Here is a 26,025-nt window from a genome sequence, read left to right as displayed (position 1 = left end):
ATTATTATTATTATTATCATTATTATTATTATTCAGCCACTGAAAAATTATCAAAAAAATTTAACATTGTAACAATAATAATAATAATAATAATGTTCAAAGGATGGGTGGGATCAAAATGAAAAGGATCGTAGCAATAATAATTATTATTACAATTATAGCAGCGATGCATGCAAGGAATCAATCTTATTCTCAATTGCTTTTATTAGAGAGAATACTCTCAATGGTATGCTTCAATACATTGGCAAGACACGACTGTGAATAAGGTTGATCTAGCGGTGGAACGTGTACAAAAAGAACTGGAGCTTTATCAATCTTCTTCTTGAATGTGTGATGAAGCGACGTGTAATATATAAAGTCACAAAGGTACTGCCCTGCATCAAACGAGACTTCAATCTTAACGTTATTCTTCCCTCCCTCCTCTTTGGCTACGATACTCAATACCTCCTCGGAGAGTCCGTCTAAATCAAGTGATGTTTTCAAGACGTCCGGAGAGCCAGGGTGAATCGTGGAAGACTCCAAGAATTGTGAGTCCACGTCTTGAAGGAAGTATCCATGGTTATTGGCACACTTCTCGTACTTTATGGACTTGTAGGGAGACACCCCAACGTGTATGCAGAGATCAGGGTTTATTTCATCCCACAGGGCAGGGACTCGGTCCCTAACGAGCTCGTAGGAGACTCTTATTTCTCTAGTCTCCACTCTCAACTCTCGGCCATTTGCTGTCAGTCCCATGGAGGGAAGGAGTTTAACCGCTTCCCAGCTAGAGTTTACTTTGTGACTGCCGAACGGGCCAAAACCAGTCACCAGGACGGTTAAGGGTTTGGTTTCTACTTCTTTGTGCTGAGCCTGAGTCCTGTTTTCAGACATTTTAAAGTTCTTGGCAGAAATTGAAATTGCTGAAGTTTTATTATTGTTGTCTCAGTAATTAATTATTGTTAGTAATTAACATAATGATTCTATGAATAGTAATGAGGAACTTATACTGTGTTTTAAAAATTGTAGCTACTCTCTATCTATGGCAGATTATATCCACCTTGAATGAAACTATCTTTGTTGGCCCCACGCATTCTCTTGATGCTACGTCCACGTACAGTAGCTCCAGAGAGAGAAGAAGGAAGACTAGGAGGAACATTTGAGCCACTGGGCCTTCCAATGGAAGCACCAGTACTAACAGTAAGAGGGACTGGATCAGTAGATGGCATCCTCTTACTATCAGAACTTGCAATCTACAGAATACAGCAAAATGTATTATTAGGAACTTTATAACTTTAATGATGGGTTACTACATTATTAAAATACACTTTAATAAGGTAGCCCCCCCCCCATTCACAGAGAGTGGGTTACCGTTTCAGTTGATTTCCTCTTTGAGAGTCCAGCCCTTGATCCTCCTCTTCCTCTTCCTCTCCCTCTCCCTGTTTCTGTGGATGATCTACTCCTCTGATCACTGGTTGAGCTATTGATTACTGTATATAACCCTGAATGTATGTTCAAGGGGTTGTATATCTCATGATGCTCTAGCTGTAAGAGATACATAAATGTATTCACACGTAATAGCTACTAGTCTGACCTTGGACAGTGATTCTCCAAGCGTGTCTATTGATTCTGGTAATAGGTGAACTACTTCATCTTCACCAAGGTCAATAGGGAGGAGCAACTCATTGCATACAACAGCCTTGAAGAGAATGATAGAATAAAAGTGGCTCAATCAATGTATGAGAAATTTTTATGCAAGATATTTTTGTGCTCAAATTGGCTCTTAAAAATTAATAGTTACCTTGAGTAATAACGAAGCTGGTGAAGGAGATGGAATGAGTATGTAGTTTGCCTTCACTTGGACCGGAGGAGATGAAGCAACTGATGAACCAAAGGAATCATCAGTAGCTAAAAGGAGCCCTTGATTCTAATACAATGGTCATTTATACGTATTCCCCCTCCTCTCTCTCTCCCTCTCTCTCTCCCCCCTCTCTCTCTCTCTTACTCTTTCTTTAAGTTGATAGCACAGTGCTTGAAAGTGCTGCTGGTTAGTCTCCAGCTCATCCCAGTCCAGTTTCCAACAGCAAGTGCTCCTCACGATACATGGACTACCGTATACCACAGACTCACAGACTCCGTCGCACGAGACGGTACCAATCGACTTCAATCGGTACACTGGAACTGTGTGAGTTGTACTGCCACGTCCAGAGGACTGAGTTTGGGAAACAACTGAAGATCCTGTCTGGATGGTCTATATAGAAATCATCATCATAATAATAGTCAAAATTGAGCAAAACTAAGGCAAACATTTTAATTAAATTTTCTAATGCGTATACGTGTACCGTACATTACTTAAAAGTTTTGAGTAGATTCTAAATTTCCAATCAAAAATTAGATTTTTAAAATAAATTTTGAAGTTGTTCCATATGTAATTTCTAATTCACTTAGCATGCTTTGCTTGAAGTCATGCTTCCAGTATACAATATGCTTTTTAAAACAAGTACTTATCATTATAATAAATGATTGCACTAACCAGATTTTTAGAGAAAGCAGTAGGCAGACATGAAGGATCAAGCATCCTCTCCCACACATCACACTTAATAATGATCCTATTTTCATCATTAACTCTAGCACCAGTCACCACTCCAGCAGAGGAAGATGGTAGGACTATCTGTATATGCTCAACATCTGTACTGCAGTCATAGAGCCATGTCTTGAAGAGACCCTGTAAACTAGGTACATCATTAGTACACCTGATAACATCAAATACACTCAAACCTATAAATGTAAGATCAATGGTAGAGTAGTGGGCACATACACTATGCCATGATGGGATTATAGTATAAGTACATGTACATACTTAGCTCATTCGGGCTACTAGTGGATTGAGACAATTCCTCTAGCTCATGATCCTTGTCTGGTTTTTCTGGATCGTTTATGCTGACTACTTGTATCTTTTTCAAATTCTCCAAGTCCAGCTGGTCCACTACCCTCTCTAGCGACTGCTGTATGGAGTGTGTCGGTTGAGCTGTTAGTATGATAATCTCTATCTGTGATGGACAGTAGCTATTAATAGAAGAACCAGATTGACTCTGAGAGAGAAAGAGAGAGAGAGAGAGAGAAAAATGAACAATGGCCTTCTCCATAATTGGAACCTGAACAAGATTAAGTTTAATCAAGAAGCATGTGAACATGACAGCAGTACAATGTGACATACACACACCCTATCACTTAAATTACAAAACAGCTGCACACTCATGTACAATAATACAATTCCATTAAAAATCTAAAGTAGCAACACAAATTTGCACACAACAAAAACATTACTTATACATGCATAAAGGAAGAGATGACATTATCCACTAAAATTTGTGTACCGATAAGTAATATATCGAATAATAATAATACTTTACATTGTTTTGTTTGGTTGCTTGTAGAAGACGTTGGAATTGACTCAAAGCTTCTTGCATACCATCCAATAGACTACCTCTTATCAATGATGAGTGTCTTGCAACTCCTCCTCCTCCTTCCTTCCCTCCTATGTACCGATTGGTTATACTGTACAGCTCAAGTAGTGCACTCTGTACACGTGAATAGTTTCCCTTGAGTGGTTGCAGTGGAAACAGACACTAAATAAAGAAATTAATTATTACACCCAAATTATTTAATACCCACTACAACGAATCGTAAATTCCAAACAAAAAATGAGAAATGATAGATCAATCAATCATCGTTATTACTAATTTGTTTTCATACCTCAGTGTATGTCCTTAATACTGAGAGTGAAAACAGAGGGACTCTCCCAGGTCCCAATAAATGAACTAGAAAGCTCACTACGTCCCTCAGAGCCGTGTGTACATTAGAGGCGGTAGCGGGGCTCATTGGAGCCTGTAGGTCTAGTATTAGCGCCCTAGCTGTGTGGAATATGATAAGATAGATCAATGGTGACTGAGCTTACCGGGTTGCCTGTTAAAAACACTCCTTTCCATGCTCGGTTCTCTACAGCTGCATTCATTCAATTTCAACACGAGGCAACACGTGTAGAGGGTGTGGTTAGTGTACATGCCACGCCTATTCTTGACCCACACAGGTAAACCAAAAGTCTTCATTGTTTGAAAGCTGAGAACACAGAAAGAAAAGAATCATGATATCTGTAGATCTGACTGATTTTCAGAGTGAGTTGCAATCTATTTTTCTCATGGACATACTCACTGATCTTTTTGTCTAGAGATTGGTCTAGGGCTGGTTGCTTTTGGCCTTGGTCTCCTCTTCCTTGGTGTCATATTATTCTTTGATTCAGGTTTATTAGCTATTGGAAATGTAAGAAAACACGTTTACATACACCCCATTACTGAATGTACTGCTACCTTGTTAGTAATTCTTACAATATGGTATGTAAGGTTTGGGGCCACTTTAAAAAATTAATTATTACTTTTTTGTGGATTCTGATTAATGACAACTCTATTTTTCCAGATTCTTTTTATTGCCGGTATACTATTCATCATTGGTCCTCAAAAGACTGCTACATTCTTCTTTCAGTCTCACAAGCTAAAAGGGACGGCTTTCTTTGCCGTAGGAATCTTTATAGTTCTCTGTGGCTGGGCCCTAATTGGAATGATCGTAGAAACCTACGGAGCCTTTCTATTATTCAGGTACTAAAAACAAAATTCAATTATTTTATTTTGGATGCAAATTCTAATTTCTTTTATTACATTCAGAGGCATTATTCCATATGCTATTATGTTTCTAAGAAGACTACCAGTGATAGGGCATGCTTTGAATCTACCCGGAATCAGATCAGTAAGCATCCATTATAAGTCATTCAAAGTACTACTCTTTTATATCGTGTTAAGGTTTTTGATGCACTATCTAATGATTCAGCATCTCCAGCATAATCTTTCAATAATGACCTTGACTGGAACTAGGTGTATTATTATTATTATTATTATTATTAATTTATTATTATTCAGTTTTACCCATTGTGTTATTATTATTATTATTATTATTATTATTATTATTATTATTATGGAAATATTAAACAATTATTTTTTTTTTGGCTTTTTCTATCATGATATAACAGCTATATTCCTAGTACGAAAGGGTGTTCTATATTCTTCTTGAACAATGACATCCATTTGCATGACAACTCGTAGTCCATGACACGAGTGTCACACGAGAGTGTTGCTGTAATAGTTTTAGTGACACCACTCAAAGTCTCATCTGGTCCAATGGAAGGTATCGTATGAATCCGTCCAATGGCTAAGATGGCCGACTGGGGAGGGTTTATGATGGCAGTAAATTCTGATATGCCGTACATACCGAGATTAGAAACACTAACAGGAATAAATGATAAAAAATCAATAAATAAATAATATTATGCTAATATAATGATCATATATATTATGTTCAATAAAGTGATAGCACTGAAAGTTGATATTGTAATGTGAATGCTGTCTGCCAACAAGGAACTCTCATAATGATTAGTGATCAATTAGTGTGTATTATTATACAGAGCATGTACACATTAGTAAAGTTTACCAGAATGTTCCTCCTTGATATTCATGAGGCTGTAGTTTCCCATCTCTTGCTTTATCAGCCAGACTCTAATTTATAAATTACAAAGGAGCAATCAAAATACATGGACAATGCAATATAATGTCAAAAATCAAAATCCATTAGTGCACCAGAATAAAAAATTGAATGTCTATCTGACAAAAATTTGCAATCAGGAAACTTTAATATAAAGCAGCTTTCAATATAAAACTTTCAAACTTTATTTTCTACGTGGCATTTCAAAATCACAATTTCAAAATCACAATAAGAGTCCACCAAAAACAAAAATATTTACCTTAATTTGTGACGATATCTCTACTATTGACAAAGCATTGGTATTCCTGATGATAGGGGTGATGAGCCCACCCTCTATTGCTACAGCAACAGCTACATCAACATTAGGCAGTTTCTCAAGGTCTCCTTCAGGGGTCCACATTGAATTTGACTCAGGGAGTTGCTAGAGGAGGAATTATTTCATTATTATTATTATTATTATTATTATTATTATTATTATTATTATTATTATTATTTAATATAATCACAACTAACAAGTTGGTACAAACTCAGTATCAGTCCATAACAAACAGACTATGATACACAATTACATATTTAAATGTCTCCTCCGAATTCGTGCAGATCCCAATAACGCAGTCTTCTGTATGTGCTCTACTTTGATGTTAATCTCCAATTATTATTATTATTATTATTATTATTATTATTAGTATTATTAGTATTATTATTATTACAACTTACCTCTAAAGTAGAAGCAACTGCTTTAATAATTATGTCGTTAACACTGACTTTATTTCCAGTTTCTGAAGCAAAAAATAAATAAATAATAATAATAAAATGATAGGAGCAGACATTATGTACATGTATATGTTGAGACAGGATTAGTGGGGTAATTGAAATCCATTGTAAAATTTAATAGTAGCTTTAACAAATTTTTTAAGTTGCTCCAAAATCGAGTAAAAAGTCCCTGTACTATAGTGCAGGGACTTTGGTCAATTTTCACCAAAAATAAAAAGTAGAGAATTCTCCATTTTTATAATATTTTCTGATGCATATACATGTTCTTATGTTGTGTAGAAAGTTTCAGCTGATTCTGATCAAATCTAGATTTTTTACGAATTTTTAAAGTTGCTAAAAAATCGGGTAAAAGTCCCTGTACTGTAGTACAGGGACTTTGGTCAAATTTCACCAAAAATAAAAAGTAGAGAATTCTCCATTTTTATAATATTTTCTGATGCATATACATGTTCTTATGTTGTGTAGAAAGTTTCAGCTGATTCTGATCAAATCTAGATTTTTTACGAATTTTTAAAGTTGCTAAAAAATCGGGTAAAAGTCCCTGTACTGTAGTACAGGGACTTTGGTCAAATTTCACCAAAAATAAAAAGTAGAGAATTCTCCATTTTTATAATATTTTCTGATGCGTATACATGTTCTTATGTTGTGTAGAAAGTTTCAGCTGATTCCGATCAAATCTAGATTTTTTATGAATTTTTAAAGTTACTCCAAATTAAAAAATTTGGCCAAAATACAGGACTTAAATGCCAATAGCAATAGTACTATCAAAATTATCCTGCAATAGTAGTAATTGTATTGTATATAATTGCTTTTAATGTAATTGACCCTATGCCTGTAGATAATAAAATGTACTTCTTGGTAAAATAAATATTGAAGTTATGGGTGCAATGGAATAGCAAGCAATACATGTACATGTATGCACTATTAAGGCAGACTACATGTACATGTACATGTAGTCTTACCATTTAATATTCTCTTCCTAAGCTCCATTAACTGATCAACAGCACAATCAATAACAGCATATGTGTAAGGTATATCTCTCTAAATAACACAAAGAAGAAAGAGAGAGAGAGGGAGGGGAGAGAGAGAGAAGGGGGGAGAGAGAGAGAGAAGGGGAGAGACAGAGAGAGAGAGACAGACAGACAGACAGACAGACAGAGACAGAGAGGAAAAGAAAGAGAGAAAAAGAGAACAGATGTACTACTCATACAATAAAACATGAATAAGATAGTATGTGAATATGCAAGATTTACCTTAGAAGCTGTTAAACGTTTCGCTATTGTTTTCCTCATATTATTGAGTGGTATATCAACATATCTAAGACCAGAATCACCTGATGGGCTTTCTACTGGAGGCAATCCTGGCCCTTTAGTCGGAGCTGCTTTGCCACTTTTTAAATCATCCATATACTTTAGTACATCACTGTAGTAAGAAATTAGATGATCTTAAAATTAATGCATTATAAATTTGCCCCCTTATATATTAGAGATAAATAAAATGTAATTTTGACTCAAAATTTCCCACTGCATGTCCACGTACATACATTACATGTACATGTATAAATGTTACCCTTTAAGCAGGCGTCCTTTTGGTCCTGTGCTTGGTATATCGGCTGGATTGAGGTGTGGGTTTGCATCAATTAGAAACCTGACAGCTGGAGAGAGTGGACTGTATCACAAACCTCTCAATAAAAATAACACAAAATCATAACTTAAACTAACACTGGTGGTGCTGCTTGCTTAGCAGATGTCGAAGAAATGGTTCTGACAATTTTCCAGCTTCGCAGTTCTCTCTTTGTTATTTCAGTTGCTCCTTGGAGGAATCCTGAGCTCTTGTAAACAAAAGCCTTCCTAAAAGCCGCCATTTTGTTATCACGTGATAACAACCACGCCCATTACAAATTTACTGGACACAGATCTAGTATTTTTATTCCGTAGTTTTTAAACACGTGCTGGTATAGCATTCATGAACTGAAACTGGTGGTTTGAGAAAGGAATGCTGACTATAAAACCAATGCTGAAAGGGACTGCTTTGCTGCGGTTCAATCGAATTGCCTACTGTATCCTCCCCTTGTACTCTTTCAGAGAATTTATATGAGCGAATTGAGTCTAGCCGTCCCACCTCAGCTTTCGATTTCTTAGCAAATGGAAACATTTTGTGGTAAATGTGGTCAATGAAAATAAACCTATTACGTATAGCTGAGCAGGAAAACGGATGTAGGGAAGGCTGGCTATAAAAGAAATGCTGGTTCTATCACTGCATATGATTATCAGCAATAGGAATGGCTCTGGTCTACACTCAAGATATGTCACATGCAGCTCCTGCCTCTGGTGGATGCAATGGTAATATTCTGAATTATTCAACAAGAGAACAGCAGGCAATAGGAGGAGGAGGAGCTGGAGGAAATAGCAATGACTGCAGTGTGCAGCATCTCTGCTATGAGCCATCTCCTCTTTGCAATTCAGTGAGTTGTTTTCTATTAAATTTCAATCTCACATGATTGTTATTCATGATATTCAACACTTTCATGCTTTCCTATTTGTCATCACAGACAAATGAATATCCAAGCACAATTACAACCATCACACACGAGCTGTCAGGCAATGAATCTTCCTCGCTTTTGAACTATTCCATCAACTCAGTCGCAATGTGTCCACTATACTGTCCCCCGCTCTCAGAGCAGGCTATTGGTGGCGGGAACAATCAAGATTCTCTTCATCCTGGCCTACAGCAGCCTCCCCCACCTCCTTCATCTGACGATGTCTGTTTCATGATGGAACCTTGCACTGGAGAGAGTGGGACAGCAATTCAAGGAAGCAACGGGCAGCAGCAGCAGCAGAGCCTCAGCTGGCAGGCATTCAAAGTTGATAGCTGGTACTGTATGAGTGATAGATCAATGCAAGACATGTAAGTAACTGGATGTATAGAGCTATAGAAAGCAGATGGGAGGAAATAACTAGAATGATTGCAATGTTTGTTTTTATGTTTTTTTTTCATTCTATAAAGAAACCATGATGAAGTGACTTGCGGATTTGCAGTCGAAGCTGATAAAGGTTTCAATTATTCTCAATGGGACGAGAGCTTTGTGTGTCAAAAGAAGAACCACTTCCAAATATCGGTGCAACTTAAGCTACCCAGAGTCCCAAAATATGTGAAAACCAATGTAAGCTGTATCATTGTCCTTAATAGCAAGAATACTTGTGCTTCAATTACAGGCAAACGGTCATAAGTTAGAGCTCATCAATTGCTTTGGTCTTCACTTATATGGAATGAAGGTGAATGCATCTTTATCCTTGATTTCCCTTTAATCAATAGCTTATAGTTTGAAGCTCCCGAATCAATAATAATGATAGAGATGTCACGCACTGACAGGTCGAAGCTACCTTACGAATCACTGCTGTGAGTTGATGAATTATTATTTCAAGCTCTTAATATTGTGTTTTAGAAAATAGAATTGGTAGAATCACAGTATCTTTAAGCTTACCTGATTATTTAATACCTTTGGTCTAATGTACTTGTGTTAGTAATACACTATGAATATATTAGAGAGAGAGAGAGAGATGTATGAAATATAGTGCCCTGGTACTGCTTATCATCAGGTTTCAATGTGTACTCAGTTAAGATTGTTCTAAGTCAAAACACATAACTTTATTAGGTCATAGTATAAGAGTTATATTTGCTCCTACTTCAGAATGATTGTGTATGTCACTCTGAGTTTATCTTTTGTCTGTTGATGTAATGGTTTGTGTCCCAAATGTGGTTTCACTTTTCAATTGCTTCTCATTCTAGGATTGATCTCCCAAATTTTCCAGATCAGCTAGTGAAAGCTAGTGCCTGTCGTCTACACTTTAGGTATTGCACAAGTCCTATGACACACACATACATAAACACTCGTGCCATACTTGTATGCATGTATGTACATGCTGTGCTTAATGATTGTTATCGTTCAACGTACTGTCGTAAACTATCACTGTTTTTCTTCTAGTGAGACAACAGCTAATAATATGAGGAAAAGAGGCAAACCAAACCCTGACCAAAGGTCAGTGCATCCAACCACACCTTACTACATACATATATGTACATACTGTACATGATTCAAATTCATATATTGTTTAGGTATTTCTCTTTGGTTGTTTCACTCCATGCTTATACTTCTACTGGTAATTATCCAGTGGTTGCTTATGTGTCTGAAAGAATTATTGTTAGAGTAAGCTGGTACAATAGCAGTACTGCGTGTGATGCTATATAGCTATACATTAATATTGTTAATATTGTCTCTTATTTGAGTCTTATTGCTTGTTTCTTTATTTACAGGCTTCTAATCCTGGACAGTTTGATAATGAAGGTGATGCAACGTGGCTGAAAGGAGCCAGCTCGAGTGGTAGTGACACTGTGTTCTATCAGGTAAGACAAAGAGTATTATAGACAAACTATTGATATAGTTTTGGTGTTTGTATTTAGGGTAAAGTTGGGATTAATACAGAGTCACCTGATGAAGCACTTACTGTCGTGGGTAATGTACAGGTAACAGGTCAAATATTACAGCCATCTGATGCTCGTTTGAAGACTGACATTACACAAGTAAAAAGAATTAACATATCATACTAGCTAATCTATTAATAACCTTTTCTCTTTTCTATTTTTCTCTTTAGATTAATACTTCAGAAATGTTGACAAACGTTGAGAGGCTGACCCTCTACAGTTATGTTTTCAAGTATGGCGCCTTTGGGGAAGAGAAAGAGAAAGAGGTCACTAAAGAGGTTGGGCTTCTAGCTCAAGAGGTCAAAAAAGTTATACCTGATGCTGTTAAAACAATGGTAAGGTTACAGACAGAAAATTAAAATTTAATTTAATTTTGTAAGTAGTCGTAAAAAGTTTTGTTAGTCTTTGAAACACATTCGAAATTTATTTCAATTGCTTTCTTGTAGGTGATTAAAGGAAAAGATGACACTATTTTAGTTCTGAACAAAGTAAACTAAATCAATGAATGATCAAAGTGTTTTATATTTTTATTATCGTGTGTGTTTTACATTAACTTGATAGGACCGACTACTAATGGAGTCTCTTGGTGCCATACAAGAGCTTAACGGAAAGAATAAAAGGACACTCCATCTCATTGCAATCCTCGCCATATTATTCTCATCTCTTCTTTGTGTACTGATTGTAATAGGACTCTATCATTTAAAATAACTTGCTTATTGTGTTGGACACTTACATGCATTATTATTATTATATACTACAATTTTTATATGGATAATCATTAAAAAATAAGAAATTGGTGCACTTAAATATTTATGTCATGATACATCATAATACACAAATTAATATATAATAAAATAATAATAACAATAATGATAAAATAATAACAAGAATAATAATGCAATTCTACACAAACTCAATACTGTATGTCAAGGAAAAATACATGTGTAAGGGAATAGGAAAGGTGTTAGTTAGGAGGAGAAACGGGTCATCTTTTGCTAGGTTCTTTAGCTACAGACATGTCATAAAGTTGGTTATCCGAGAAAGGCTTCACTGATGTAATGTATGCAATAATCTGGTGGAATAAATCAAAGTATAAAATTTATTAATTAACACATGTACAGTGTATACTTACATCTAGTCTAGGTGCAAAGTCATAGGGCATTCTTTGGTATTGTAGAACACCATCGATCATAGAAGATAGCTGTAGAAGAAGAGAAAAAGTAAAAATAATAGTAACACAGGACTTAAAAGTATTAATTTATAGAACATAGTACAGGAAAAATCAGTAACTGCAATTCAAAATGGAGTGCTAACCTTGGTCATTTTAGCAAAGTTAACAAGACCATCACTATTGTATGTCTTGACTCCAATATCAAGACAATATATTTGTTCCAGGCATGCTCCGACATATGGTAGTGCTGACGGAAGATCACTAAAGGAGGGGACAAGAGTAAAGGGGGACAGTGAGGTTTAAAAGACTTACCCTGTCTTCTCTAATTCAGCGGCTGTGATTCTAAGGAAAAAGAAAAAAAAAAAAAGTAAAGCCCATCCCAAATGGGTAGTTGATCGTGCAAGTTTTGATCACAAAAATTAACATATTTCTAGGCAACCTTAAAGTATCTCAAATTTTAACAAAAAATATGAGGTTCCAAAGTTAACTTACTCTTCTAATCTTTCACGCAGTTTCTTGCATTTCTCGTGAAGGTCAGTTATATCCTTTAACTTCTCATATCTCTGACGCGACTAAAAGAAATGAATAATAATATTTGACTCCCTAATATTCAATTATAAACACAGTACATGCCCATTACTAGTATTGCATGATTTGTGCATTCACGATCGTGTGCTTACCTTTCTTTCAACTGCGTCCCATGTTTTGGATAGTCTCTTTATGCAGGAGGAAGAGAGAGCAAGTGTTATTGTCATCACACTGTGCATGTCGTGATGCTTAAAGCAGTGCCAAGCAATACACACGAAGTGCTCAATAACTAGTGCCCTATTAGCAACAGTATCACGTCTTAATACTTCAGTGCATATCCACAGACTCATCTATAGGGAAATGATATGATGAATATATAAAGTTCATAAACTACACTGCAGTAGCTACATGTACATCAGCTAATAGCACTATTCCTTTTCATTTAGTTATTAATGTACAGTATGTCAACTTTAAGTACCTCGTTTGTAAATTTGATCATTCTACAGACGTTTGGAGCTAGTCTATCTTTGTCTTTCTTCTTCCAGTTGCAGTTAAGGAGCTCACTACAAGAACAAAAACGTAATTTATAGAATGGGCCTTCTAATAATTACATGTACTAGGACAATGCTAGAACATTTATTCCACTATATTACTACTTTACCTTCTCAGTATGGCATTATAGTGAGCAAAAAGGATTAGAGTGATTTGCTCAGAGATGGTTTTAAGGAAGCCGGACTCTCTTGATGTCTTTGAGCAAAGATCCAGTTCCTTGTCAACAATGACTTTTGCTGGCCTCTCCCAGTCTATGTCTTCTAAGATTGTCACCTAAGAATGAGAGAAAAAGAGATAATCTTAATGGTACTATTATCAATCATCATTGTTATTATCATTATTATTATTATTATTGTTTAAGCTAACATCAAGAGTTGTCACTCGAGCCAAGAGGTTTCCAAAGCTGTTGTTATCATGCTTGAAGGTATTCTGATAAAAGCTAAGAACCCTATTAAGGGGAAGGAAAGGCTAAATATCATCAAGAGATACTGTAGTCACTGACTCTAGTGTGTCTATTGCTAGCTGGGACTCCTCAGTATCACTCTCAATTGTTTTTTGTAAGAATTCTTCTAAAAGGCCAGTAACCTCAGGCTCCTTGAAATCCTATGAAAATGAAAAGATAAAGAGAAGAAAGAAAGAGAAAAGGTTATTAAAATAATATTCATTACACAAAAATAAAGTACATTTAGCTATCATAATATACATGAATAAGCTACTTATAATAGAATAATAATAATAATATTCTGCATTTGTTGTTACCTCAAAATGCACTTCAATCCACTTCATGAGGACACGGAATATTTTTTTAGCGAGCATCAAGTTCTTGCTACTGAGCTTTCTCTTGTTGGAAGGAGACGCGTCATCAGATCTATCACCACGAGACCTTATAGGACCTGGAAAGAAGAAGGGCAGAAAGAAATATAATATACACATACACATATGCTGTAATTAATAATGCATGTCAAAATAGATGTCATCCATTACAATCCATCCTTCCCCCTTACTTGATATAAGGTCATCAATGTTGCTGTATCTAGGAGGTAGTCTGCTAGTAGGACCAAGAGAAGTGTTACGTCGAACCTTTGAGGATTTCCGAGGTGTTTCCGGGACCACAGGGCCGCCGCCGCCATCAGTGAAATTAGAACTCAAGGACTTGTTAAGCTTCCCTCTCTCTTTCTTCTTGAAGAGCCCACCAAGACCTTTTGCCGGTGATGTAAAGGCTTTTCGCTGAGGCTCCGGAGACATGAAGTAGAGAGAGCTAGAGGGGTGAAGCTGGTTGCTGACGGAGGCCGACTTCCCTCTCGACTGTTTATCACCTGTTTTCTTTTTATTGAAACCAAGACTAAACCGACCGGTACGCCTAGGACTAGGTGCTTGGAGGTGAGTGGGAGAAGGGTCGGCAAATTTGCGAGCTATGGTCGCCGGAAGACTGCAGAGAAGCTCGTCCTCGACACCAGGAGACCTCTCCAAAGTACCAGTCCCTCTGCTGGGCGTGGTGGTCGTCGTTATTGATTTATTGGGTTCTCTGCCACGAGGTTTAACGGACAGCGCCACGAGGTCTGGCTCTGAAAATGAGAGATTGGAAGCGTTTGAGAGTCGCTCCGAAGTCGGATGAACCGAGTTGTGTCTGGCTCTGACTTTACCCGTGTATTTCTGATAATTATCCTCGTCCTCCACAGCATCATAAACCTCATCTTCGTCCTCTTCTTGTGGCGACTCCTTAATCGGTTCTCTGGGCGGAGACGGCTCTTGTAGACTAAAGATCATACTACTCACTATTTCCTGGGCCCCGTCAAGGTCTTTAGTGATACGAGTGTAAGAATCCTGAGGAGTGAGGCAGCGAGGAGGAGGAGGGGACATGACTATCTTATCAAGTGGCGTGAGATCTTCTGATTTTCTAAGTCTCTGAAGAGTATCGTCAAACATGGAGTCAATGCTAGGCTCTGGCTGAGACATGCTGAAGCTGTGTCCAACCGGGAGGGACATCGGGGGGAAGTCCTCTTCCTCCGTGTCTCCATAGTTACCGCTCTCTCGGCTCACCGGGCGATGGAACGGGAGGAAAGTCCCTTCGAGGGTTTTAGTAGGGACTGAAGATGGAACGAGAGCTTGATCGGGTTCCTGCCAGCCGTTCTCGGCCTCTCTCTTCGTGTCGACGGCTATTGGAACTCCCGAGGTGTAGGGGGAGGAGTCTGAATCGGTGCTAATGCTAGCACGATTAATGACCTCGTGAACTGGTCGAGGGTTTTCTCTTGTGGGCGTGACTACACTGCCGGAGAGAGAGGGGGCAGGGATCTGCCTCCGAGGAGTATCTGGACTATCAACTGGGGAATCTATAGAGACAAAAAAGGATAAAATAATTTAAATGGAGGAGAGGGAGAAGAGAAAAATGAAAAGGAGAGAGATGATTACCGGAATCTGATCCGGAGTCGGAATAGTTCTGTGAAGTTGCCGATATTGAGGTATTGCAGCTGATTGCATCCATATTATCTGCATAAAATAAACAAACAAGAATCATTGATGTCTATGTGTATACAAGACTCCTGATTACCTTCCATGTTAAAAGTGAAAACGTGATTAGGGCCAGTCTAAAGCATTGATAAACAAACAAAAAATAAACAAACAATAATTTCACAAACAAACACAACAACTTATTAATTATTACGAATAAAATGCATCACGTGCAATTACTATTATACACATTATGTATTGTTGCATACTTGAATGGCACATGTAGGATCTGGTGTCTTCTCCTTTGGGTCATCGATGCAGTTCAAGAGGGCAGTCAACACGTCTTTTGGTGTAGTGAATGACGGATAGGTATTGAGGAACACATCAATGAAGTCCTCGTGCTGAGGGTTTGTTAGATGCTGGAAGAGTTTTTCAAGAGATGCGGCAGCAATCTGTCAACAAAATGAATGCATTATAAATTTATAACCAATTATAACTCGGAAATGTCTGCTTGGAATCAACTCAAATTTTCTACACAGTTTAAGGACATAGATATGTATCAGAAAATGTAATAAAAATTGGGGGTGATTTCGAAGCCATTTTTCGGAAAAAACCATGGGCTATATGGGTCTTTTTCAAAAATTGACTCATTTAAAAAAATTTTAATAACTCAAAAAATATTTGTCAGAATCGCCTCAAACTTTCCACACAGCATAAGGACATCAATACGCATCAGAAAATGTAATAAAAATTGGGGGTGATTTTGGAGCCATTTTTTGGAAAAAACCATGGGCTATAGCCTTGAGTATTTTTCAGATTTTTGCCGTTTTTTTTTAATGGCCGTAACTTGAAAAATTGAAGTCTGAATGAGCTCAAACTTTCTACATAGCATAAGTACATCAATATGCATCAGAAAATGTAATAAAAATTGGGGGTGATTTCGGAGCCATTTTTTGGAAAAACCATGGGCTATAGTCCATGCTTTTTTTCAAAATTAGCTAGTTTTTGAAAAATGCTAATAACTCTGGAATTTCTCGTCGGAATCAACTCAAACTTTCTACACAGCATAAGGACAACACTACGCATCAGAAAATTTAATAAAAATTGGGGGTGATTTCGGAGCCATTTTTTGGAAAAAACCACAGGCTATATAGCCTTGGGTACTTTTCAAAATTTTGGCATTTTTCCTGAAATGGCCGTAACTTGAAAAATTGAAGTAGGAATTCGCTCAAACTTTCTACACAGCATAAGGACATCAATATGTATCAGAAAATGTAATAAAAATTTGGGATGATTTTGGAGCCATTTTTTGGAAAAAACCATAGGCTATAATAGTCCATGCTTTTTTTCAAAATTAGCTAGTTTTTGAAAAAAATGCTAAACTGAAACTTTCTACACAGCATAAGGACATCAATATGCAACAGACACAAGGCAGTACAATCTTAAATCTTTCGTAGACACTTTAGTGAAAACTACGCAGACTGGAATAGTCTACATGCATGATCCATCTTTCAACATTTACAGTATACAGTACTCCTGGTTAGTTATGCTGCATAAGTAATTAACTTTGCTACAGGCTAAACAAAACTGGCACTCAGTAACACGTATGACACACAATCAATAATAGCACCCATACAAGTGATTTATCATATTAAAGCTAAGTGTCAAAGTGTAGGGTGCACGACCAGCGAGGCTCTATTTAGTAAACATAGTACATGACTTCACTGCGATGACATACGAATAAAAGTCATGCACATAAACACAGAGATAATACATGTATGTACACTGTACGATACAGAAAGGAATGAAACTGGCTACACTGTACGGTCTAAAACCACATCCTTAACTTTATAGGCTACCACAAACATTACTGGGGAAATAATGTATGACTAAAGTGTATATATATGCATGAGTGATGACTGGATATGAGTAATGGCTGGTTGTATGTTGTTCCCCTTCTTAATCTTTCCTTGTTTTTTTAAATCAATTAGAATGACTAATTATCATCATGCTCTGTGTGCATGTACTTATATGTAGATTCGGTCACTTACTTTTGGGACATCGGGTATTCTGTGATGTAAAGAGATGGTGATTGACAAATTAGGAGAGAAAGGAGAAGGAAAGAGAATGATAAAAGTTTTCTTTCGATAATCATTAAAGGTGACTTACATGTTCTCAAGGTCGAGATCAGATTCATTGATATTGATTGCCTCGAGTGTCTAAATCAAATCAAAATCAAAATCAAAATCAAAATCATGATCGCATTTGATCCACCTTATGTATATGCTCCACCCACTGCTTCTTCTCATTGGGTCTACCAACTCTTAGCACGAGGTGCTCTCCAGTAAAATTAATACGAAAACCCAACATATCCTGCTCAAGACCTACAAATAAATTAATAAGTTAACCAGTGAAATACCACTGTGCTTACTTTAATAGTAATACTACACTGAGATATGGCACATAATACAATAGGCCAGAGTACATGTACAATTGTGTTTAATTGTATTTAATTGTATTTAATTGTATTTTAATTGCATAATTGTATTTTTTATATATGTATACATGCATGTACAATACTTGCATGAATACAGTGGCATTCACTACTTATACAAATTGGCTCTTGAGATGTGACTCTCGTTACACAAAAAATGTGACCTTGGCATTCATTCATTAATCGGTCCATTAGAAGCAATGTTTATCAGGTACAGTAAATAAGGCAATGACCATATCTCATCCATTCTCATATACCATAACTGACTGATTTCCTCATGCAACTACTAGACTGTAGCACAAGGCTACATTGATGGGGAGTGAGACTGTTAAATAAGAGACGGCATTTTGATGGTGCCCCGACCATTTAATAATAGTAAGGAGTAGATATCTAATTGATTGTGAGAGTGGGGAATAATGGGGGTCAGAGTTTGTGATAGTGGGAATTTTGGACACAATTCCACTGATAGAATTAGAGATAAAACACCCACACCCACACATGTACAATTAATGATAAAATTAGAATGATTATACGTAATTATGTAACAGGAGGTTATTTTGATAAAATCAAAAAAGGTTTGTCTTACAATATTTTTTAAAAATAAATGAAATAAGATTTTTTAAATTACCTGATTTGATGTCTGCTTGTATTATCTGTCCTCCCATGTCAACATTCTCATATAACGTGGCACCAACCAGCGAGATCATTGCATTCTAAAGTAGAATAGAGGAATAATGGAGTAGGGAATGTATGATTATGACAATGTGTGTGAGACAAACCTCTGGAAACATGATGTGGTGGTTCTGTGTTTTGTCAGCTAATGCTATATGAGTAGTGAAGAGGAAACAAGTCTTTTGTATCTCTTTTCCTTTCTCTGTTACAATGACAGGACCTGAGAGAGAGAGAGAGAGAGAGAGAGAGAGAGAGAGAGAGAGAGAGAGAGAGAGAGAGATGACAAGAGATCACTTATTAATACACTACTTCCCTACCTTGTTTTACAAGTTTAGTGTCTGGATTAAACATCTCAAGTGGTATAGGACCATCGGCTGACATTTTCATAAAGACCTTGTGCTTCTCGGCTATGCTCTCCCACTCTCCTTTCTCATTCAATAGCTCCTATGGACACGAGAAGGGAAACAGAGAGCAGTAATGTAATAACAGTCAATATTGTCGTATATAGTTAAAACTGACTGAGAGATCACATTATTAACACACAAGATAATAGACACACACATATAGAGGGGCAATGGGAATAAAGATATTAGTAATAATAATAATAATAATAATAATAATAATAATAATCTATTTTCAATGTAATTGAATTAGGCACAAAATTAACATAAATGCAATGTCACTGGATGAAAGCCTACATTACTTAATAATACTCCCTCGCTGCCCATATCTCTTCCTTTCACTCTCTCTCTCTTTGGTATGAGGGTATATTGATAAAGCTAAACAGATACGGTAATATGAAAAGGACCAAACTCAAGATGGACAACAATACCATACTAAAATCCTAAATAAAATCCTTATTGCATTAACTTACATTATATTACGACGTTATATCAAATTATAATGTTTTAACTCTTCCAAGAGGATGATGCAGTTAGCACTAGGTGCTGTAAACTGGAGAAGATTTACATGTACAAGAGAAAAGTACCAAAGGGTATTTTTGTACAGGAGTTTAGAAAGAGAAGCTAATTTGTTATAAGGCATTATCACTATTACAAGATTAGTACAGCAGTAGTAGGTTAGTAGCACAAAGCATGCATGAATCTATATCCTTATTAAGGTACAAAGGCTTATAGGGTAATGTAAAAGGAAGTACAATAGACAAGACAATCCACTTATAGTAGATACGTATGTAATGTATGCATGATCTAATGGCAGTGAACACTTACCACTTGTAGAGATGTGATGTAAGAGTGAAGTCCTTGTATCCTTTTTATGACTGCATCATTAACATATCTTGTCCCTTTGATTCGATCCTCAAGGAATGGCTTTAAGAGATTCGAGTATTCCAATAACTATACACAAAAACAACACAAAACATTAATAATTATTATTCCTGTGTTTCCTCTTACCCTTCCTGCTGGAACTCTCATTAGGTCTGCTAGTGACTTTCCTTCTGTCCTTGCCTCCAAATGATTGAGTAGCATGCTGATCTGAGGCTTAGTACGCCATTGAGACAACTCTCTCTGAATAATAAAGAAAGAAAATTGATAGTATATAATAGAAATTTAAGAGAGTGAAAGAAATTCGAGATGAGGAGGTCAGGAAGTAAAGACCATGACAGACAGTACATTTGTAACCCATTAGCTAATCTGGAGACATAAAACTTCATACCATACTCCACTATTGAATTAACCTCTCTCTCTCTCTCTAACTTTATATAGAAGTCAATACAAGGAATTTCACTTAAGCAGCTAATATAGACATTGAGATATACAAAGTAGAGGCTGCCTAGTTTAGTAGTTGGTATGCAAGGGATGTCACACAGTAATGACTGATTAATCCTAATAAGGCTTACAGGAGAGAGTAACAATTCCTCACCATATTATATCACTTTACACTTCTTATGACCCTTTGGCTGTCCATCTCTTTCATCTTCCCTGCCTCTCTGTACCACTTTCCTTTCTCTCTCTCTCTCTCTCTCCCTCTCTCTAGCTTTGTGTATGTACTTTATATACTTCATTTCTCTCCTAACTCTTTAATCTTTCTCACTATATCCCTTCATCAACAGCTAATTCTTTGATCCTCCTTCTCTCTCTCTCTTCTATTGTAGACATGATCCATTCTCTTTGTAGTGGCAACAGGTACAATGTATATTCCTGTTTCCTTACATCTACCATAAACAATATGTGCCCATGCCCAATAATAATACAAAACAAAGCCAAACACTATTTCAACTAAAGCCAGCAAAGACACATTTATCCATACACTGTAATTTTAACTATACGCATTTCCAGAAAATAATAATAATAATGTACAATCTATTACAATAGTAAGCCTATTATTGATAGCCTATCATTGATGTGTTTCTCTTCTCTCCCTCTCTTTTACCTGCAGGTTCTGCATAAAGAACTCGGACTGGAATCCACTATACAGAGAGAATGAAGGAGCCGTCCTTTCCAGTATGACCAGAAACTCTTCGACTCGTGAGTCTTTGGGTAGAAACCGAAGGTGATACAACTGATCATATAGTAACCTGTGGAGAGCTAAGATCTCAGGACTAGAGAGAGAGAGAGAGAGTGGGAGAGAGAGAGAGAAAGAGAGAGAGAAAGAGGGGGGAGAGAGAGAGAGAGAGTGAGAGAGAGAGAGAGGAAGAGAGAGAGAGAGATAAAGACAAAGAGGAAGAAAGAGACAGATAAAGATAAAGAACAACACGTTAATTAAATAATTAATCGCATATTCGTCGTCTATATAAGGCCACTGCCTTACACAACATGGAACACAAATATCAAACAATCTTCTCTCCCTCGCCTCAATCCATGCCTATAACTGTAGAGTAGCTAGACACAGCTAACGTGTGTTTGCAAGCTCACCAATTAGAGAATACCATGTCGGCTAGTGGGGGCAACAACACACAGCTATATGTACTATAGCCACACAATCGCAACTAGAGACAGTTTTGATTACCATCATACACAAGACAAGCAAACACTGCACAAAAGAAAACTATCAGTCTAGCTATAAAGGATAACAGGAGAGGAGGGTTCAATCCTACTATACATGTACATGTACACAAACACACATACATGTATGTACATGTACATGTACATACATGTATGTGCACATGCAATCTCAGCAAAACAATAGACAATGGGCATCCCATAGTGAAAAATTCCTTCATTATCATTTAATACATGCCCATGTAAAATACACTACATTCTGAGGAGGTAAATGTCTCTCATATTTAGCCCATAAGACTTGTTATCTCATACTGATAAAGACTAGAAAGTTCTCCTTAACAATACATGAGGTAATTACTCAATGTTACTGAACACAATGAGACAGTATTTGTACTCTAAGGGGCTTCTTTTTATCAATATTATAAGAAGTGTAGTATTTTCAGAAGAACTATATAAGGAACTGTAATATTTACTTAAGAGCTACTACACATGTAAAATTACTATCAAACGGATACATTGATAACTGTACATGTACATACATGTACTCTTGATACTAGAAAGGGGCTGATAGGAGCATAAAGTACCTGTTTAGAAAAATTGCTTGTATCTGTTGCGTTGATATGACATCTTTCTTGAAAACTGCCATCGTCTTGATGGGCTGGTAAAAGAAGTGATGTATTGCTTCCAGAACATTCTTATACAACCTCTCTGACTCAACAAACTGCTGTATCAACTAAAGAGAGAGAGAGGGGGAGAGAGAGAGAGCTAGTGACACGAGTAGAGGACGCAACAAAATTTATTTGTGCTAATCATGTACAGATGATAATATTAGACTTCAAATGAAGTTGAACTGATTCTATTTGCCACCAAATGCCATTAGTAGAAACAAGGGGGCATCACAATACAGTGGAACACAACTATCAGACATACAGTATGATGCTACAGTATATATGCATTACTAGTACCATATATTATTAACTGTATATGTACAATGTACAGGGTAGTATGTGCTGCTGGTGTCGTGCATTGAGTAACAAAGAGATTTGTGAGTAAGCCATTGTATTTATAGTCAAAGAGAGTAAATGTCACAGATATGTAATTGGAGTGACTCAGATCACGTCTGATAAGCAGTGAACTTTCATTTTGGAGCTTTTAGTCTCCTCTCTCTCTGTCTCTCTCTCCCTCTCTGCCTCTCCCTCCCTCTCTGTCTGTCTCTCTGTCTCTCCCTCTCCCTCTCTCTCTCTCTCTCTCTCTCTCTCTATCACAAACAAACTCTTTCTTTTGATTCTCATCACAAAGCAATCACAAAACACACATACACACACATGCACCCTGTTAGAGTTTACATACACTATACATGCACACTGTACCATATGTTATAAATAAGATGGCATCGGGAGGTGTTGTTGTCAATGAGTACAAGCGCTAGTATAATAAACACACACACAAGTAACCATTCGCTGTTTGTGTGTTCAAAAGATACTGAAAGTGCACAATCAAAGTACATGTATCTCCCAAAGTTCATATCAATGTCACCAGTGTAGCTTATATCTAGTTTTACATACGACAACACAAACAGAGCAAAAAGTATGCATACATTTAGTTATTAGTAAAAATGTGTGTGTGTTCCTTTACTTCTTGTGCATCTGCTAAGTCTTCAAGTACTGTGGACTGATGGAGCTCAGGTACAGAGGGTTGAAGGCTGGACCATTTCTTGAGTGAGCCTTGTGCCTGTGGTGGAGAAAAAGGAGGAGGAGAGAGGGAGAGAAGGGGAAAATACAAAAGTGAAAGTGATTGATTCAAAGTGAATATAGTAACTACAAAGAGAGGAAATTGAGTCAGAAAGGGAGAGGATTTCATGAAAGCAAACACATTATGACATTATTATGACTGTCAGTGTGAGAAAAAACACGACATACAAATTATTAGTAATGTGTACCAAACATAATTTCCACTTCCATGTCAGTGTAATGCCACGCAACCCAATTCCAGTAAATATGAATACACAATACTGTCAAAGGCTATATGCATGTAGATATATATATATATTAGTATATATGTGAGCATGATGTAATGATATTCTTGGCAATAAAAAATGGTAAACATTTGTTGATCAGTATAGCTACAGTCAAGTGCATACGTTTTCAAGTAATGTTTGTGTTTTTTATAGAATTTAAATTTAAAACCAACTCACTAGTTTATCCATAATTGCATGCTTTAAATTTAAGAAAATGGAAGCCATTTCCTTCTCCCATACATACACACACACACACACGCCCTCTTTGTAGGTATTTCTCTCTCTTATTATTCTCTCCCATTTCATCAACAGATAACTGACAAGAAAAAATGTCCACTAAAACAAAGGAATGTCAGAATATTCCAAGGCAATTGATTATTATTCTAACTAGAGTCCCAAGAGAACAACTCTTCCTCCCATCCCCACACAAAGCTAAAGGTGTGGCCGAACACTAATCACTACCCTCATTAGCCTATTGGGGGTTCTAAAAACACACACACACACACTTTGGCATACGATTCATGTTAATTTACATTGAATATACATGTACACATGTATATTACATGTTATACATGTTTTATTTAGAGTAAGGCTATCTGTGCTCTCTCTCTCTCTAGTCTAGTACTACAAATTATATTTCGGAAGAGTAATCATTTTCATTACTGGCAGATGCACTAGTATTTACTCATGACTGTGGTCAAAACATAGCTATTATAATCAAGTGATATAATGAGATTTGAAATTCTCACTCTCTTTCTCTCTCTCTCACCCGTCTAGCTTTCGTTGCATTTTCATATCGATTGACTTTGTGTTGGAGACGTTTCTCTCTCTTCCGTCCTTCCTTCACTTGCTGTCTGAGTAAGGCCATTTCTTTCTCCAACTCTTCAAGCTTTTCTCTCATGTCATTGTTGCTCTTCTCTAAGTTGGGCATGTTGGGCAAATTCTTTGATTCTGTGACCACAACGTCTCCTTCTTCGTGGTTTTTCGAATTTTTTCTCTTTGAAGGCATTCTTGTAAGATCAGAGCTACTGAGGCCATTGATGTGTCCAGGGAATAATTTCAAAGGGTGGCCCACGGGAGATTCGGGTATCTTATCTAAAGTTTCTGGCGGCGACTCAAATCTCTTCTTTAGCTCTTCCACCATTTTACTACAAGTGAAAAAAAGATAGTATTTTTCATGTTAATTACATTCTTTTTTTATATCTTTTTCTTTCTTCTGCAATCTACTGTTCTGCCTCGTTGATTTTTAATTGGGTGTTACATAATGTTTATCTTCAATAAAGTGCACTTCTCTTTTAAACAATACTTTGTAATTGAATTAAGTTCTATTGTGTGCTTAACCAAATAACAAACATTCGTATAACATACTGATTACTAAATAATAAAACTATAACTATACTGTTACAGTGAAAGTGTAAAAGTGACAACCGGAAAGTTTTTATTTTATAAAAATGGCTAAGGACGAGTATGTACGGATTATAAGCATACGGTACAAATCTATTAGCAATTCCTATTAACATTTCTTTCAAACAAAAGAGCCATTAATGACTAAGAGTTTTACACCAGAATTAATGCAATCCACACACCAGTCACTAACTCTCCCCCACCTCTCTGTAATTTGTGGCCAAATCTACAAACTATAGTACTCTTGGTATTGACAGGGAAACTCTTAACTCCATATTAACTCTATATACAATTACAATGCATACAGAGAGATAAGGGATCAGTGACTTGCTGTCTACAGCTTGTCAAAGATGACAGGAATGGCAGCTCTGAGGGAAACATCATGTCCACTGAATTCCAACAAGCACAAACCAAGAGGACACAGTGAGTACACAGCATCATAAATAGTGACAGCCTCAAGCTTTAGATAGCTACTACTATGTATACAAGAAGGGCTGGGGTAGCAAATTTTTGCTACACAACAGTGGTGGGTGCCTCAGCTAAAAATCATAGTGTCCAAACATAAATTAACTCACAGAGACTAGCAAAACGGCACAGAATCGTACTCACCTTTCTCAGCCACTGCAGGCGCCGCTGTTTAGCTGTAGTTACAGAGGGCGCTCAGGGTTGTTCAGTGGTGAATAAAAGAAACTTGTAGAGACAAATAGAACAGACGCGGGAGCAGCTAGTACAAGTGGCTGTTGCCTCCCACACCAACTAGTATTTAGCCTCTGTGCTGTCTGGAGAGGAGAAGGTCCAGAGATACAGACAGGGATAAACGCGTTTCCTGAGCTACTTCTAGATCAAGAGAGTAGAGAAGCAGTACACACTCTGTAGTGGATTCCAAATCGCAAGTTATTAATAAACACGGAGGCGGCCGCAATTATAAACACGTGGGCGGCAAGCTTGATGGATAAAA

The 26,025-nt window shown here is 36.9% G+C and overlaps 6 protein-coding genes across 6 annotated transcripts; 2 read left to right on the top strand and 4 right to left on the bottom strand.

Annotated features, from left to right (window-relative positions):
* Positions 1-33: 33 nt before the first annotated feature.
* On the bottom strand, positions 34-972 carry LOC100638297 (pyroglutamyl-peptidase 1-like). Its single transcript, XM_003385592.3, has one exon. It carries the CDS (start codon positions 868-870, stop codon positions 193-195), a length of 678 nt encoding a protein of 225 aa, XP_003385640.1. The 5' UTR covers positions 871-972; the 3' UTR covers positions 34-192.
* LOC100638167 (meiosis 1 arrest protein-like) lies at positions 929-4,104 on the bottom strand. The gene is made up of 10 exons (XM_019995050.1): positions 3,935-4,104; positions 3,733-3,890; positions 3,390-3,605; positions 2,837-3,068; positions 2,510-2,754; positions 1,982-2,227; positions 1,778-1,903; positions 1,571-1,675; positions 1,348-1,521; positions 929-1,229 (listed from the first exon to the last, which is right to left on the bottom strand). Exons 1-10 carry the CDS (start codon positions 4,083-4,085, stop codon positions 1,017-1,019), a joined length of 1,866 nt encoding a protein of 621 aa, XP_019850609.1. The 5' UTR covers positions 4,086-4,104; the 3' UTR covers positions 929-1,016.
* LOC100634893 (vesicle transport protein GOT1B-like) lies at positions 4,044-5,083 on the top strand. Its single transcript, XM_003385566.3, has 5 exons — positions 4,044-4,151; positions 4,205-4,296; positions 4,450-4,628; positions 4,695-4,776; positions 4,830-5,083. Exons 1-5 carry the CDS (start codon positions 4,121-4,123, stop codon positions 4,869-4,871), a joined length of 426 nt encoding a protein of 141 aa, XP_003385614.1. The 5' UTR covers positions 4,044-4,120; the 3' UTR covers positions 4,872-5,083.
* LOC100634770 (pyruvate dehydrogenase protein X component, mitochondrial-like) lies at positions 5,022-8,225 on the bottom strand. Its single transcript, XM_003385565.3, has 8 exons — positions 8,061-8,225; positions 7,909-8,007; positions 7,593-7,761; positions 7,302-7,380; positions 6,283-6,344; positions 5,825-5,986; positions 5,515-5,579; positions 5,022-5,309 (listed from the first exon to the last, which is right to left on the bottom strand). Exons 1-8 carry the CDS (start codon positions 8,201-8,203, stop codon positions 5,057-5,059), a joined length of 1,032 nt encoding a protein of 343 aa, XP_003385613.1. The 5' UTR covers positions 8,204-8,225; the 3' UTR covers positions 5,022-5,056.
* Positions 8,226-8,333: 108 nt separating this feature from the next.
* On the top strand, positions 8,334-11,635 carry LOC100638041 (myelin regulatory factor-like). Its single transcript, XM_003385590.2, has 13 exons — positions 8,334-8,803; positions 8,891-9,246; positions 9,346-9,502; positions 9,555-9,614; positions 9,662-9,738; positions 10,129-10,191; positions 10,325-10,378; positions 10,456-10,546; positions 10,654-10,743; positions 10,801-10,920; positions 10,992-11,156; positions 11,268-11,309; positions 11,383-11,635. Exons 1-13 carry the CDS (start codon positions 8,621-8,623, stop codon positions 11,527-11,529), a joined length of 1,605 nt encoding a protein of 534 aa, XP_003385638.1. The 5' UTR covers positions 8,334-8,620; the 3' UTR covers positions 11,530-11,635.
* LOC109581184 (ras-specific guanine nucleotide-releasing factor 1) lies at positions 11,618-25,970 on the bottom strand. Its single transcript, XM_019995043.1, has 28 exons — positions 25,677-25,970; positions 24,433-24,811; positions 23,282-23,377; positions 22,231-22,379; positions 21,078-21,246; positions 20,099-20,212; positions 19,916-20,041; positions 19,004-19,130; positions 18,794-18,906; positions 18,643-18,727; positions 17,795-17,904; positions 17,690-17,739; positions 17,572-17,590; positions 15,790-15,972; positions 15,621-15,657; positions 15,482-15,559; positions 14,077-15,402; positions 13,832-13,965; positions 13,575-13,675; positions 13,439-13,520; positions 13,182-13,345; positions 12,999-13,083; positions 12,673-12,870; positions 12,485-12,564; positions 12,305-12,334; positions 12,136-12,253; positions 11,954-12,022; positions 11,618-11,893 (listed from the first exon to the last, which is right to left on the bottom strand). Exons 2-28 carry the CDS (start codon positions 24,805-24,807, stop codon positions 11,807-11,809), a joined length of 4,305 nt encoding a protein of 1,434 aa, XP_019850602.1. The 5' UTR covers positions 24,808-24,811; positions 25,677-25,970; the 3' UTR covers positions 11,618-11,806.
* Positions 25,971-26,025: the final 55 nt, after the last annotated feature.

This window comes from Amphimedon queenslandica, unplaced genomic scaffold (assembly GCF_000090795.2).
Source record: "Amphimedon queenslandica unplaced genomic scaffold, v1.1 AMPQUscaffold_13456, whole genome shotgun sequence".
NCBI classification, from domain to species: Eukaryota; Metazoa; Porifera; class Demospongiae; order Haplosclerida; family Niphatidae; genus Amphimedon; species Amphimedon queenslandica.
Note: the sequence above shows the minus strand (reverse complement) of the source record. Positions and strands in the feature narration are given on the sequence as shown.

Bases quoted from the DNA above. Each gene is read 5' to 3' on its own strand.
- LOC109581184 (XM_019995043.1), bottom strand. From the start codon at position 24,807: ATGGTGGAAGAGCTAAAGAAGAGATTTGAGTCGCCGCCAGAAACTTTA. The intron at 22,380-23,281 runs GTAAAGGAACAC...CTCTCTCTTTAG, and splicing joins ACTTAGCAGATGCACAAGAA to TTGATACAGCAGTTTGTTGA. The intron at 15,560-15,620 runs GTAATCAGGAGT...TATTTTATGCAG, and splicing joins TTTCACTTTTAACATGGAAG to ATAATATGGATGCAATCAGC.
- LOC100634770 (XM_003385565.3), bottom strand. From the start codon at position 8,203: ATGGCGGCTTTTAGGAAGGCTTTTGTTTACAAGAGCTCAGGATTCCTC. The intron at 8,008-8,060 runs GTTAGTTTAAGT...TTTGTGATACAG, and splicing joins AAGCAAGCAGCACCACCAGT to TCCACTCTCTCCAGCTGTCA. The intron at 7,762-7,908 runs GTAACATTTATA...TTCTTACTACAG, and splicing joins AAAGGACGCCTGCTTAAAGG to TGATGTACTAAAGTATATGG.
- LOC100638167 (XM_019995050.1), bottom strand. From the start codon at position 4,085: ATGAAGACTTTTGGTTTACCTGTGTGGGTCAAGAATAGGCGTGGCATG. The intron at 3,069-3,389 runs GTAAAGTATTAT...TTTCTCTCTCAG, and splicing joins AAGCAACCAAACAAAACAAT to AGTCAATCTGGTTCTTCTAT. The intron at 1,522-1,570 runs GTCAGACTAGTA...TATCTCTTACAG, and splicing joins TTGGAGAATCACTGTCCAAG to CTAGAGCATCATGAGATATA.
- LOC100638297 (XM_003385592.3), bottom strand. From the start codon at position 870: ATGTCTGAAAACAGGACTCAGGCTCAGCACAAAGAAGTAGAAACCAAA.
- LOC100634893 (XM_003385566.3), top strand. From the start codon at position 4,121: ATGATATCTGTAGATCTGACTGATTTTCAGA. The intron at 4,152-4,204 runs GTGAGTTGCAAT...CTTTTTGTCTAG, and splicing joins AGATCTGACTGATTTTCAGA to AGATTGGTCTAGGGCTGGTT. The intron at 4,297-4,449 runs GTAAGAAAACAC...CTATTTTTCCAG, and splicing joins GTTTATTAGCTATTGGAAAT to ATTCTTTTTATTGCCGGTAT.
- LOC100638041 (XM_003385590.2), top strand. From the start codon at position 8,621: ATGGCTCTGGTCTACACTCAAGATATGTCACATGCAGCTCCTGCCTCT. The intron at 10,192-10,324 runs GTATTGCACAAG...TTTTTCTTCTAG, and splicing joins GCCTGTCGTCTACACTTTAG to TGAGACAACAGCTAATAATA. The intron at 10,744-10,800 runs GTAAGACAAAGA...GTTTGTATTTAG, and splicing joins GTGACACTGTGTTCTATCAG to GGTAAAGTTGGGATTAATAC.